Genomic DNA, 13,866 nt, shown 5'->3' with positions numbered 1-13,866 from the left:
TTTTAATACATCCCTGAATCCTATTTTAGCTTTTGACTTACTGTTGTACATAGCACTATCCACAAGGAGTTGTAGGCTCTATGCTCTTCATTATTTTATACTAGGATTATTTTTTAAATGTGAACTTCATGCCACTGCTGGATTGTTCTCTTAAATAACTTTCTTTTCTCGCCAATCAATTTTAGTGATTTGCAGGGTGTACGAACGTATGCAAAAAAGGATGGAAGTGATTGGATTCTCAATGGAAGTAAGGTATGTGAACGGATGTGCTCTGACTTATGGTGCTTGGGTACTGAATACATCCAGTTAGTGAGAGAATTTACTTCATTCTACAGCTGCTTTCCCAGCTCTTAGTGTCTCTACCCCTTTGTTTTTCCTTTTCTATGAGTTACATCTTATAGAAGAATTCATGTTACCCAGCCATCCAGCTTGTGATGCTGACAATTTATGGGTCAATCAGCAGAGCAGACTCTTTTCTTTGAAGCTTTTATTGGAGAACAAAACAGCAGCCCGATCATAAGATTTTGCTTTTTTTCTTGACTGGTAAAGTCCGCCTGCACAATATAGCCAAGGGCCAGATTGTTTCTCAGTTCAGTGGAGTTGGTAGCAGACTAGCCACCCTGCTATGCGTTCCCCTGTTGGTCAAGGGAAACAAACTAAAACCTTTACTCCTTTACTACTTCAACACAAAAATGGAATCTTTATCCAGTGACTGTATTGTTCAGTGTATGGGATAAATTCCATATTAGATGCCAACCACATATTGAGCTGCTATAAGGGTACCCATCTCATTTAACCCCTAATACAAAGAATTAAGAGGATTGAAGTAGGGGATTGTCATTCTAAAAACTTTTAAATGACACTGCTGTTAGTTGAAAACTTTTAAAACTAAAAACCTCTTAGAGTTACAGCTCTGTCCTGGTACTTGATTTTTTTGAGTATTGGGATGGTTGGTTTAGTAAAACTTTGTTTTAAAAACGATGAATCATAGGTGACCACGTGGTCTAGTGGTTAAAAAGAGAGACCAAGAGACTTCAATTCTGTTGCTACCTCTTCCACTAACTCTTTTTCACTTTGAGAAAATTTCTATACCACCTTGGGCCTCAGTTTCCCTATTTGTAAAGTGATGGTAATGATTCTTGCCTGTCTGGGTAAAAACGCTTTGAAATCTTTGGATGAAAACACAAAGTAGTAATAGTATTTTGATTTCAGTATATTTCAAAGATTCTTCCTGCTGTGAATTGCCTATTACTTTTAGGCATATTTATGGGCTAAATCTATATGTGTTTGCAGAGCCTAGTACAGTGGGGCCTTGTCCAGATTGTGGCTTTTGGTCACTGCAGTAATAAAATAATAAAACCGTAAGTGTTTATATGTATTTGTCCATAAGTATGTAAAAGATACTGTTTAGATAGATAAACTTAATAGTTGCATGCCTGAACCTAGGCAAGACAAGGCAGTTCAGTCATTTTTTTGGTTGGCATGGTTAGGAATCTGAATCTAATTTTTATACTTGGCATGTCTGTGTCTATATTCTGCCTGTCGTGTGATATCAGAATTTGACTTAAAACATACAATACAGTGAAGGCAACTGTACGTTTCCACCCACTGTAGCATGCATTAGTGTTTCATACAATATTAAATATGAGTAGACAGCACATTGTACAGAATTATAGAGATTTGCTATAGTAATGGAGAATCTCCCAATGATTTTCCATTTTATACCTTGCCATTTTAACTTTTGGAAGAGGTCATCTGCATGTTAGTTGACATTCTTGTTCATAAAAGGAATCTTTATAATAGAGATGAGATTGAATTAAAAATCTGAATTTAAACTTTAGGAATATTCAAAATAAACAAATACAAATTTGGTTCCTTTTTTTAAAATCTGTCCTCTGTCTTTATAATGGGTTAGAGTCGACCAGAACCTCAGACCCCAACACCCTTTAACTTTGGGGTGTTAGTTTGCAATCCAGATCCGAATTATTCCTCTTGAACCCATCTCTCCTTTATAGACTGTTCTGGAGCACTTTGGTTTTTTATGCATCTGGACTTTTTAAACTTTTTGGATGCTTACTTACAGCTTTAATCTTTTATTAAAGCCCGCAGGTAAGTGGGGAACATGGAGACCTGGGAGATGGGTCGGAAACGAGAGGGAGTGTGGGCTATATTGGCAGAGAGAAAGGAGGGTCAGGACAAAACTGGGAGGAAAGATCAAACCAGTATCTTAGATGCCTATATACAAATGCGAGAAGTATGGGTAATAAGCAGGAAGAACTGGAAGTGCTAATAAATAAATACAACTATGACATTGTTGGCATCACTGAAACTTGGTGGGATAATACACATGATTGGAATGTTGGTGTGGATGGGTACAGCTTGCTCAGGAAGGATAGACAGGGGAAAAAGAGAGGAGGTGTTGCCTTATATATTAAAAATGTACACACTTGGACTGAGGTAGAGATGGACATAGGAGATGGAAGTGTTGAGAGTCTCTGGGTTAGGCTAAAAGGGGTAAAAAACAAGGGTGATGTCATGCTAGGAGTCTACTACAGGCCACCTAACCAGGTGGAAGAGGTGGATGAGGCTTTTTTTAAACAACTAACAAAATCATCCAAAGCCCAAGATTTGGTGGTGATGGGGGACTTCAACTATCCGGATATATGTTGGGAAAATAACACAGCGGGGCACAGACTATCCAACAAATTCTTGGACTGCATTGCAGACAACTTTTTATTTCAGAAGGTTGAAAAAGCTACTAGGGGGGAAGCTGTTCTAGACTTGATTTTAACAAATAGGGAGGAACTCGTTGAGAATTTGAAAGTAGAAGGCAGCGTGGGTGAAAGTGATCATGAAATCATAGAGTTTGCAATTCTAAGGAAGGGTAGAAGGGAGAACAGCAAAATAGAGACAATGGATTTCAGGAAGGCGGATTTTGGTAAGCTCAGAGAGCTGATAGGTAAGGTCCCATGGGAATCAAGACTGAGGGGAAAAACAACTGAGGAGAGTTGGCAGTTTTTCAAAGGGACACTATTAAGGGCCCAAAAGCAAGCTATTCCGCTGGTTAGGAAAGATAGAAAATGTGGCAAAAGACCACCTTGGCTTAACCACGAGATCTTGCATGATCTAAAAAATAAAAAGGAGTCATATAAAAAATGGAAACTAGGACAGATTACAAAGGATGAATATAGGCAAACAACACAGGAATGCAGGGGCAAGATTAGAAAGGCAAAGGCACAAAATGAGCTCAAACTAGCTACGGGAATAAAGGGAAACAAGAAGACTTTTTATCAATACATTAGAAGCAAGAGGAAGACCAAAGACAGGGTAGGCCCACTGCTTAGTGAAGAGGGAGAAACAGTAACAGGAAACTTGGAAATGGCAGAGATGCTTAATGACTTCTTTGTTTCGGTCTTCACTGAGAAGTCTGAAGGAATGCCTAACATAGTGAATGCTAATGGGAAGGGGGTAGGTTTAGCAGATAAAATAAAAAAAGAACAAGTTAAAAATCACTTAGAAAAGTTAGATGCCTGCAAGTCACCAGGGCCTGATGAAATGCATCCTAGAATACTCAAGGAGCTAATAGAGGAGGTATCTGAGCCTCTAGCTATTATCTTTGGAAAATCATGGGAGACGGGAGAGATTCCAGAAGACTGGAAAAGGGCAAATATAGTGCCCATCTATAAAAAGGGAAATAAAAACAACCCAGAAAACTACAGACCAGTTAGTTTAACTTCTGTGCCAGGGAAGATAATGGAGCAAGTAATTAAGGAAATCATCTGCAAACACTTGGAAGGTGGTAAGGTGATAGGGAACAGCCAGCATGGATTTGTAAAGAACAAATCATGTCAAACCAATCTGATAGCTTTCTTCGATAGGATAACGAGTCTTGTGGATAAGGGAGAAGCTGTGGATGTGGTATACCTAGACTTTAGTAAGGCATTTGATACGGTCTCGCATGATATTCTTATCGATAAACTAGGCAAATACAATTTAGATGGGGCTACTATAAGGTGGGTGCATAACTGGCTGGATAACCGTACTCAGAGAGTTGTTATTAATGGTTCCCAATCCTGCTGGAAAGGCATAACGAGTGGGGTTCCGCGGGGGTCTGTTTTGGGACCGGCTCTGTTCAATATCTTCATTAACGACTTAGATATTGGCATAGAAAGTACGCTTATTAAGTTTGCGGATGATACCAAACTGGGAGGGATTGCAACTGCTTTGGAGGACAGGGTCATAATTCAAAATGATCTGGACAAATTGGAGAAATGGTCTGAGTTAAACAGGATGAAGTTTAACAAAGACAAATGCAAAGTGCTCCACTTAGGAAGAAAAAATCAGTTTCACACATACAGAATGGGAAGAGACTGTCTAGGAAGGAGTACGGCAGAAAGGGATCTAGGGGTTATAGTGGACCACAAGCTAAATATGAGTCAACAGTGTGATGCTGTTGCAAAAAAAGCAAACATGATTCTGGGATGTATTAACAGGTGTGTTGTGAGCAAGACACGAGAAGTCATTCTTCCGCTCTACTCTGCTCTGGTTAGGCCTCAGCTGGAGTATTGTGTCCAGTTCTGGGCACCGCATTTCAAGAAAGATGTGGAGAAATTGGAAAGGGTCCAGAGAAGAGCAACAAGAATGATTAAAGGTCTTGAGAACATGACCTATGAAGGAAGGCTGAAAGAATTGGGTTTGTTTAGTTTGGAAAAGAGAAGACTGAGAGGGGACATGATAGCAGTTTTCAGGTATCTAAAAGGGTGTCATAAGGAGGAGGGAGAAAACTTGTTCACCTTAGCCTCTGAGAATAGAACATGAAGCAATGGGCTTAAACTGCAGCAAGGGAGGTCTAGGTTGGACATTAGGAAAAAGTTCCTAACTGTCAGGGTGGTTAAACACTGGAATAAATTGCCTAGGGAGGTTGTGGAATCTCCATCTCTGGAGATATTTAAGAGTAGGTTAGATAGACATTTATCAGGGATGGTCTAGACAGTATTTGGTCCTGCCATGCGGGCAGGGGACTGGACTCGATGACCTCTCGAGGTCCCTTCCAGTCCTAGAATCTATGAATCTATATACTGTTTACTTGTAAAAGTGTGTGAAAGTTCGTGTACTACTACTTTATAATCTTCCTAGCTACCTGCCAGCTAACATGCAGCATTATTCCATCTTGGTTTTCTTACAGGTATTCATCACTAATGGCTGGATGAGTGATTTAGTGATTGTGGTTGCTGTTACAAACCGTGAGGCCCGCTCCCCTGCTCATGGGATCAGCCTTTTTCTGGTGGAGAATGGAATGAAAGGATTCATCAAAGGACGCAAGCTGGAAAAAATAGGCCTGAAAGCACAAGTAAGTCATACGAGCCTTACCATGTGATGGACTTTGAGGCAGTGTAAAAGGACTTGTTATTCCCTGTGGTACTTTCAGTAAAGATCAAATGTAGCTGTAGTAATACTTCAGTTCACAGTTTTAACTGCAAGAGCAGGATATTCTAAATTAGACTGCAAGGGTGGGTTGCATTTGAGTGAAATTTATATTGAAAGCTAACAGCCTCCAGTTAATATATGTAATTTGGGCTGTAGAAGTTAGGAACTGGATAAGAGGAAAATCTTTGGAAGAGAAAGTTTGACATTAGATATTTTATTTAAAACCATTTTTAGGACACAGCAGAGCTGTTTTTTGAGGATGTACGTTTGCCAGCCAGTGCCTTGCTTGGACAAGAGAACAAAGGGTTCTACTATTTGATGGCAGAGCTCCCTCAGGTAAGACTGACACAAACCCACACTGTGTGCAGGAAAAGCACAAAGACTTTATTTTGGTCTTTGCTTGGAACCGCCACCTGCAGTTTATGGATTATGGTGAGATGCCTCAGTTTCAGAGGTAGGATGCCTACAACCACAGTTTGCTGATACTTTTGTTTTTTTAGTGGTAGGAATTCTGCACTGCAAATCAAAGTGAAGCATCTTGGAATATCAGTGAAATAGCTTGCAATCTAATAGTTTCTATTCAAATAATTTTATTGATACCATGTTAGGGTACTATTTTAGTAAGGGACGGTATAGTAATTGCTACAGAGAGGATGTTACGTGTATCAAGTTTTCATACCTGATTTCAAGACCAGATCTCTCAGTCAATAGCACTGGTGTGAAGAACACAAGATTAGAACAGAATTTAAAAATCGAATGCTACAAACAACTGTGGTATTATCTTAACACTTGTACACTCAGCTCAGTAGTTTTAAATATGCTCTTTTTGCCCTCTATAAGCCTCTTTGTGCAGAGTTGACTTTTCTTTGCACTAATGGCTAATGCAAAATGCACACCTGCAATGCTTCTACCAATGGAAATATGTTATAGATCAGGGGTTCTCAAACTGGGGGTCAGGACCCCTCAGGGGGTCGTGAGGTTATTACATGGAGGGTCGCGAGCTGTCAGCCTCTACCCCAAACCCCGCTTTGCCTCCACCATTTATAATGGTGTTAAATATATTTAAAAGTGTTTTTAATTTATAAGGGGGGTCGCACTCAGAGGCTTGCTATGTGAAAGGGGTCACCAGTACAAAAGTTTGAGAACCACTGTTATAGATAAACTACTTTCTCAATCTATTTAATAAAAAACTGAAAAGTGGAAGCATTTTGTAGAGCCCAAAGTGGCTTGTCTTATTAGTAGAACTGAACATAGTTGACCAGTTAATGCAGGTTTGGAAGAGCAGAGGGGAAACTCAGATGCCAAAACCATGACTCTGCTTTGTCATAAAGCATAAACTATGACTTTATGGTTGCATCATCTAATAAAAATCATGTTTACTTAATTTTACACTATATGTTAAATATGCGACCTACTCTTTCAGTGTGCAAATTCCATACATTTAGTTCTTTCAAAGAAAATATTTCAGTGGTTTGAAAAAACACAGAGCAGCAGTGCTCATGAGCACCCCTACAATAGTGAACCAGATTATTTACATGGTTAAGCAAAAAACAATTCTGCAGGAAATGGATCTTAGTTTAAATCTTTTCATAGTTTATGAGAATGGGGAGAAAATTATAAACTTTAAAATGTATTTAGACCAGTGGTTCTCAAACTTTTTTTTTCGCGGACCACTTGAAAATTGATGAGGGTCTCGGTGGACAACTTAATGATCTTTCCAAATGTTTTTTGTACCGTTAGCTAACTATTGTAAAGCGCTTTGGATAAAAGCGCTATATGGAAAAAAACCTTAATAATTAACACTTTTTTGTTCTACAAATAAAAGCACACAACTCATATTTTAATATCAGTAGTCTTATCTTTCAAATGCGATGGATGTGCCCTCTCACCCCTGCTGCGGCAGCCCCCGAGCTGGGGCTGGGAAGGAGGTGGGTCTGTCCTCCACCACAGAGCTGAGGCTGGGGGAAGGAGGGCTGTCTCTCCCCGGAGCTGGGGAAAGTCACCTCTTTTTCTCTGGTTGCCGCAGCCATGCACATTCCAAATTTCCCCACCCCCTCTTCTCACCCCACTGCCCCCGCCCACCTACCCCATATTCCCCCCAAGGTCACCACCTCACCTTACATGTGCATCTTCTCCAGGGTCCAGGCACCTAATTAGTGGAGCCACGCCTGCGCGGCTCCACTAATGAGATGGGTGGTCCTTCATTCTCTTGTGTGCAGCTGCCCAGGCGCGCACCTTAGAGGGAACTATCCATGGACCCCCTGAATGGAGCTCGCGGACCACTGGTGGTCCCTGAACCACAGTTTGAGAACCTCTGATTTAGACCGTGTCCTTCTAAAACTTGTTTACATTACTGTTTTATTTGAACTGAAAGATTAAAACCAAATTACTGAAAAAACTGAGCCAAATTGTTTCCATTAAGTCAATAGGAGTATTACATTTCACTTTTAGATTTTTTTTTTTCCTGTAGTCCTGTTTATGCAACTTTGGAATGTCACTAAGAACTTTTAAAATTGGGTCCCACCAAGACAATTGTGTTCATTAGAGTGACAATATTTTCAATTATGCAATATGTCTAGTTAAAAACTTAATGGAACAGAACAAAACTAACACTAACAGACATAACTAAACTTTTGTTTCCCAACCTGTGTTTGTATCTATGTTTGTGTAGAGAAATTTGAGATTAGTTGCATTGGATAAGAACTCTCAGATTCTTTATCACTTCTTTCTCCAAGGAAAGACTGTTGATTGCTGATGTGGCACTTGCCAGCTGTGAATTCATGTTCGAAGAAACAAGAAACTATGTTAAACAAAGAAAAGCTTTTGGGAAAACAATTGCACATTTACAGGTGAGCTTAAACCAAGAAAAAGAGACAGAAATCCTTCTTTTTGTCTGTGTCTTTCTCAGTATAGATGCATGTAATATATGTAATTTTCATTTCACTAGAGGTGTTAGGCAAGCAAAACCACTGGACTGTTTTCAAAGGTTCTAAAGTTGGATTAGGAGCAAGTATCTGGAATGACTCCTCTTTCGCTCTCATGTTCAGTTTTAAATTAAATATGACTAAGTGCTCTTGAGATAACATTGCTGCTGCTTCTTTCAGATTTGAAGTCAACAGTGCATTGCTGACCTGGTTTATGAATATATAATGAAAATAGTTTTGTTTATAAAATTGCATTTTACTGTCTAAGGCTCTTATCCTATAGTGCATTGTCATGGATGGACCTCTGCAGGTGAGCTGAGTCCTATTGACTTGGGTGGACTTCCAGGCATGGGGGTCCACCTGTGCACAATGCATTGCAGGATCAGGGCCTACCTGAGATTGATACTATGCACGTTTTTCACAGCAGGGAATTTGTTGTCTTAATGCCTGTGAAGTGTGTTAAGCAAATAATTATTTTATATAGTCTTCAGTTTTATGGATCTTGTAAATGATTCCACAGCTGCAAGGCAACTAAATGCACAAGTGACTCCACATAAGAAGTTATATATGGTCCACAGTGCATATTATTCTTGCTACCATCAATGAGAGTTAGTTAGGTGTGAGTTTTGAGACTATTGCTAGTCTACTCCTTGTTCAGAATCATGAAAACAGGCTCTGCTTCTCACAGTATCTTTTTTTTTTTTAAATCAGGGTAACTTTTGTTAACCATATTCTAGTAAATACAGACTCGGGGATTCTACATGCTAATGTAGCAATTTTCAGAAGGTACTGCTTATTTTTTTCTTAATACAGGAGTGATCTTAAGAGTTTCAGTGTAAAAACCCTAGGTAGGGGGTTATTCTGATAACAATGTTAAACATTTAAAAAATGTTAAACATTTTAATGAGAACGTTGGCCAAGTTCCAGTGTTTGTGATGCATAGAAACGGGATGAATTATACAGGTTGGAGATTGGCAGCCTTTTTGTTAATTGAAATGTGCCCTTGAGATCTAACTAAAAACATCAAGATTCCCAGTTTTGAGTCCTGATCCTTTTCCTGTTATGTCAAAGGCAGATCTACCATTGATTTCAGCAGGAGCAGGATTGGGCCCTTAGAAGTAAGACGTCTTAAGTATCAATTCATAAAATTTCCAGGTGTGATTTAGCATTTCCAATGTCTATACTTAGCACTATTGAAATACCTCTTTTAAAAAACTATAGTTTTAGTGCAGAGTTAGCTTTAAAGCAAGACAACCACTCTCCAATAAAGTATTTTTATCAAAACATTATGCACTCTGTGCTTTTCTGTGTTTCCTTTCATGGCTGATTGCTAAAATGTGTGTGGAATCAAAAGCTGACTGCTTTCTAATTCGCCTGATGTCTTGCCTAATTCATTTATTACAGGGTTTGAAATCAGTCTTTTATTTGTTTCTGTAGCTTGGATAAAGGAAATGATGAAGCCCACTGATACAGGAGTTTAAGAATTTGAGAAAAGACTTCTTGACTTGTATTTTTCATTCCCCCGGCCAGTGTAAGGACTACTACCACATAGTTGAGTTCTTGCCCAGTCTAGCTTTACGTAATGCTACAAGTGGGCTTCTTCTTTTTCCACAGTATAACAGATCTCAATGTTAGGAAACTTTCCCTGACAGCCAGTCTTAAACTTTCCTTTGTTCATTTGAATCCAGTTATTCCTACTCGTATCTCTTTGAACTTCTCTTCTCCCTCTGTGATCTTGAATTTTAATTATTCTTTAATAAAAGATACTTGATAAATAAAAGTTTTTTGGATTGTGACATTATACCTTTAAAATAATTTTTGCATTTAAGAAAATAGTTAGTACTTTATGGAACTGCTAATAAACTAGGGAAATTACTGTATGCAGTATAGTTGTACTTGTCAATCCCAGGATATTAGAGAGACAAGGTGGGTGAGGAAGTTGGTCCAATAGAAGATATTACCCTCACCCACCTTGTCTCTCTAGGGAAATTACTAGCTGTTAAGAATAGAAACACATTTTTACCAGAAGGGGGAGCTCAAGTTGCTAAAACATTCAGTAAAGGGCTAATAGGTTGTACTATCTAGGAATTTATGAACTCAGACTTCTGTTATCTATTTATTTTTAAATAAGAAAAACACATGACTTTGAGTTAAAGACCAGAATTTATAGCTTTTCTTTGATTCATAGGTGCCTTGACTCTGAGCAAATCCTGTTTGATTAGACTGGCAGAAATGTGAAATGTTAAAAGAAATGGAAATTAAACTGCTTTTTGTTTTATAGAACTCTAGCTCTTGTATTGGTGGTAGTCTTTACTGTGGTGGTGGTTCCTCCATGCACAACATTAGTTGTACCCCCCCAAAAAAGCATTTCCTTGCAAAGACCTTATTGGCATATTTTCCTTTCACTGGTTTGTTTTAAAATATTTCCTGATTTTTAAATACAAAACATTTTCCCCTTCCAACAAAAATCAGACTGTGCAGCACAAGTTAGCGGAACTGAAAACTCAGATTTGTGTGGGCCGGACATTTGTGGACAGCTGTCTCCAGCTGCATGAGGAGAAACGTCTGGACTCGTCCACAGCTTCCATGGCAAAATACTGGTATGCATGTTAAAACAATTTGAAAATGTTACTTGCATGAACTTTTCTGGACTCTAACATTAGAACGTTGAAGTAACCAACCCAAATGTTTAGCCCAAAAGGTAACATTAAACATTGTCTGCATCTAACATCAGAATTTATTAGCCCAAACTACAGTGATGCATGTGGTATACATAGAGACTTACACTGAATATTGGTATCGGTTAATCAGATAATTTCAAAATTAGTTACTTAGTGTTGGCTTTTAGGAAAAAGGTCTCTTGAGCAAGGTGATCCAAATCACTATTAATTAAATAGTTTCACTTGAGAATTATTTTATTGAGTTTTTGAAAAACATTTAATTATACAGCTGAAAAACTTTAAAAACCAAAGGTTGATCTTACTGGGATTCCCTTGCATAATATTTATAACATATGAAATAAGTTTTGGATATTTTATTTGATAAATCCGGACTTAAGAGCTAGGTATTTCAACCAACCATTTTCTGAGAACTATCTGATTTCAGGAAGAAATAATTAGCTAGCTCTTTATTGCTGTTGCTGAGATTGAGCTATTCTTCCTTTCATAGTTCTATTTTTTAATTGGACAGAAAAAGCCCCAGGAACTTTTTTTGCAGTTATTTATTAACTTGCATTTAACCAGACAAAGTTAGACAAGTGGAAACATCTAAGGTAATACATTTGTCCCTGCGCCAGATTAAGTTAGCTGCAAAATTGGGGAAAAAATGAAGACTAGAAAGTGACAGAACATTTGCAGAAAATGTACAAGTTTTAATCCTTAAAAAAAAAATTATACATAAAATGCCACGGGAATCCAGATAGAACATTTACATGAAAAGGAAGGATTTTGATTGAGTGTTTCTTGGCAAGGATTATGTTGAAATACCTGGTACAGAATCACAGGCATTCAGCTTTGTGGAGGAGGATATAACTAATGCCAGCGTAAATACTTTCATCAATTGATTTTTCCAAAGCAAGAAACTTGCAAAATCACCAACATTCCTATACCTATAATATTTAGTGGCCTTCTCCATATAGGTAATGGAATTTCTGTAACTTTTCCACAGAGCTTGAATAGGTTTAAAAATTGCTTGAACAGAGAAACTGCTTCTTTCTCTAGTACCAGTATACTGCACTTCATTTGATTATACAGTAGTTTATATTCTTTCTTTCTTTCTTTCGTAAGATTTAACTGAAATTTACTATTTTTGAGGTAGATGCTTAGTTAAATGAGGTAATTTTTTGGAAAGCATTATACATCTTTACTGCTGATTTCTGTTGAAAGACATATAGATTTTATTGTGATGATACAGTTACAGTATTTGAATTAATCTGAAAATCTATTTAGGATGGATAGTTTCATCAAGACATCATTTTAAGGTTAAATGTGGTATAATATAATTCAAGAGAAAACTTGGCAGTGGAGCATGCTTGAGAAGAGAGAATTTTATGTACTCTTATATGAAAAGGAAATTAACTTGACTAATCATTTTTCATATTCTTTTTGCTATTGTTGAAGTTACTTGTTTGAACAGTATTCTCTTCCATGACTTAGCTATTACCTTTAGCTTGATCCCAAAGTGCAGTCAAAATCCTGAGTGGTTTTATAAAATTTATGTTTGAGTTTTTGATATAACTGCAAGCATGCAGTCTTTTAAAAGAGAAAATGCAGGAAACAAGTTATAAATCCCATGCTGTCTAGGATAAAAAAGTGTATCAAATTCTGCTAGGAAAGTCCACAAAAATTAACATTATAGAGACAGCTAAATGTGGGGGCGGGGGGGAATACTTGGAGCATTTATTAGTCAGCATTTACATTAAAAAATGCAATATAGAGATTCTTAGCATTTAAAAAAAGGCATCACCAGATATTATTGGTGTACAGAGAGTATCCTAGTATGTTGCCAAAGGAAAAAGGCTGTGAACAAGAAACATTATGAAGGATTCAACAGGGGAAGAACACCCATTGTTTTAAAAAATAAATCTCTTTGATGATTGGTATATACAACATGAATAAGCGAAATGTAAACAAATTTGTCTGTATTTGAAAGCCCTCCTTTGTGAAAGTTCTATAAGAAAAGCCAAATTCTTGAATGTTAAAAGTTAAAACGTTTGCCAATTACTGCTTCTTTCTGGTCCTCTTTATAAAAAGACCAAACTTCATCACAGTTCATCATGGTAATTCCTAACAGTTACATGTTTGTTTTACTTACTTACTTTATAGATTTAGTAGCATAATGCTTCAAAACCAAACTTCTGTTCTTGCCATTTTAGGGCTTCTGATCTCCAAAACAGCGTGGCTACTCAGTGTGTACAACTCCATGGAGGATGGGGATACATGTGGGAGTATCCAATTGCAAAGTAGGTGTAACATTTCAGTGCTGAATTATGAAAGATATACAGCAAAGTAAAATGCTGCATTTTCTTCATATGTATTTGTAAACTGGGAGAACCAATCACTACTAATACAAAGCAGTTTACCAATACATGTAAAGGAAATGCCTTTGTGTAGTTGTTTTTACTATTTCCCCTGTACAATCAATTAGTTAGGCAGCTTTTCCTCTGTTTGTGTCTTTCTCACAGCAAAAAGTAGAGAGAGTAATTTAAAAAAAAAAAACAAAAAAAAAAGGCTCATAGCAAACCCCTCAAAAATGGCGGGACTTTAGGGCAGATAAATTGTCAGAAATTACTTCGGTTTTATTAAACTGACCTGATTTCAAGTTGTTGTCCCTTTAATAACATTTTACCCTGTTAATGCTGCTTCAAGGTAACTTTTTTCTCTTTAAAAAAAAAAAAGACAACAAGGAGACCGGTGGCATCTGAAGAGGTGAGGTTTTTTACCCACGAAAGCTTATGCCCAAATAAATCTGTTAGCCTTTAAGGTGCCACTGGTCTCCTTGTTGTCTTTTTGTGGAT

General features: G+C 37.6%; 1 protein-coding gene across 1 annotated transcript in view; it reads left to right on the top strand.

Moving 5' to 3' along the window:
• Window positions 1-13,866, top strand: part of ACADL (acyl-CoA dehydrogenase long chain) — a 30,981-nt gene that overhangs the window by 13,810 nt on the left and 3,305 nt on the right. Inside the window, exons 5-10 of the mRNA XM_065413586.1 lie at window positions 186-252; window positions 5,186-5,350; window positions 5,662-5,763; window positions 8,163-8,276; window positions 10,824-10,951; window positions 13,225-13,311. Coding sequence (XP_065269658.1) covers window positions 186-252; window positions 5,186-5,350; window positions 5,662-5,763; window positions 8,163-8,276; window positions 10,824-10,951; window positions 13,225-13,311 — 663 coding nt within the window. The remainder of the gene's footprint in view (window positions 1-185; window positions 253-5,185; window positions 5,351-5,661; window positions 5,764-8,162; window positions 8,277-10,823; window positions 10,952-13,224; window positions 13,312-13,866) is intronic.

The sequence above is a fragment of the Emys orbicularis genome, chromosome 11 (assembly GCF_028017835.1).
Source record: "Emys orbicularis isolate rEmyOrb1 chromosome 11, rEmyOrb1.hap1, whole genome shotgun sequence".
Classification (NCBI taxonomy): Eukaryota; Metazoa; Chordata; order Testudines; family Emydidae; genus Emys; species Emys orbicularis.
This window is presented reverse-complemented; position numbering and strand designations above follow the sequence as displayed.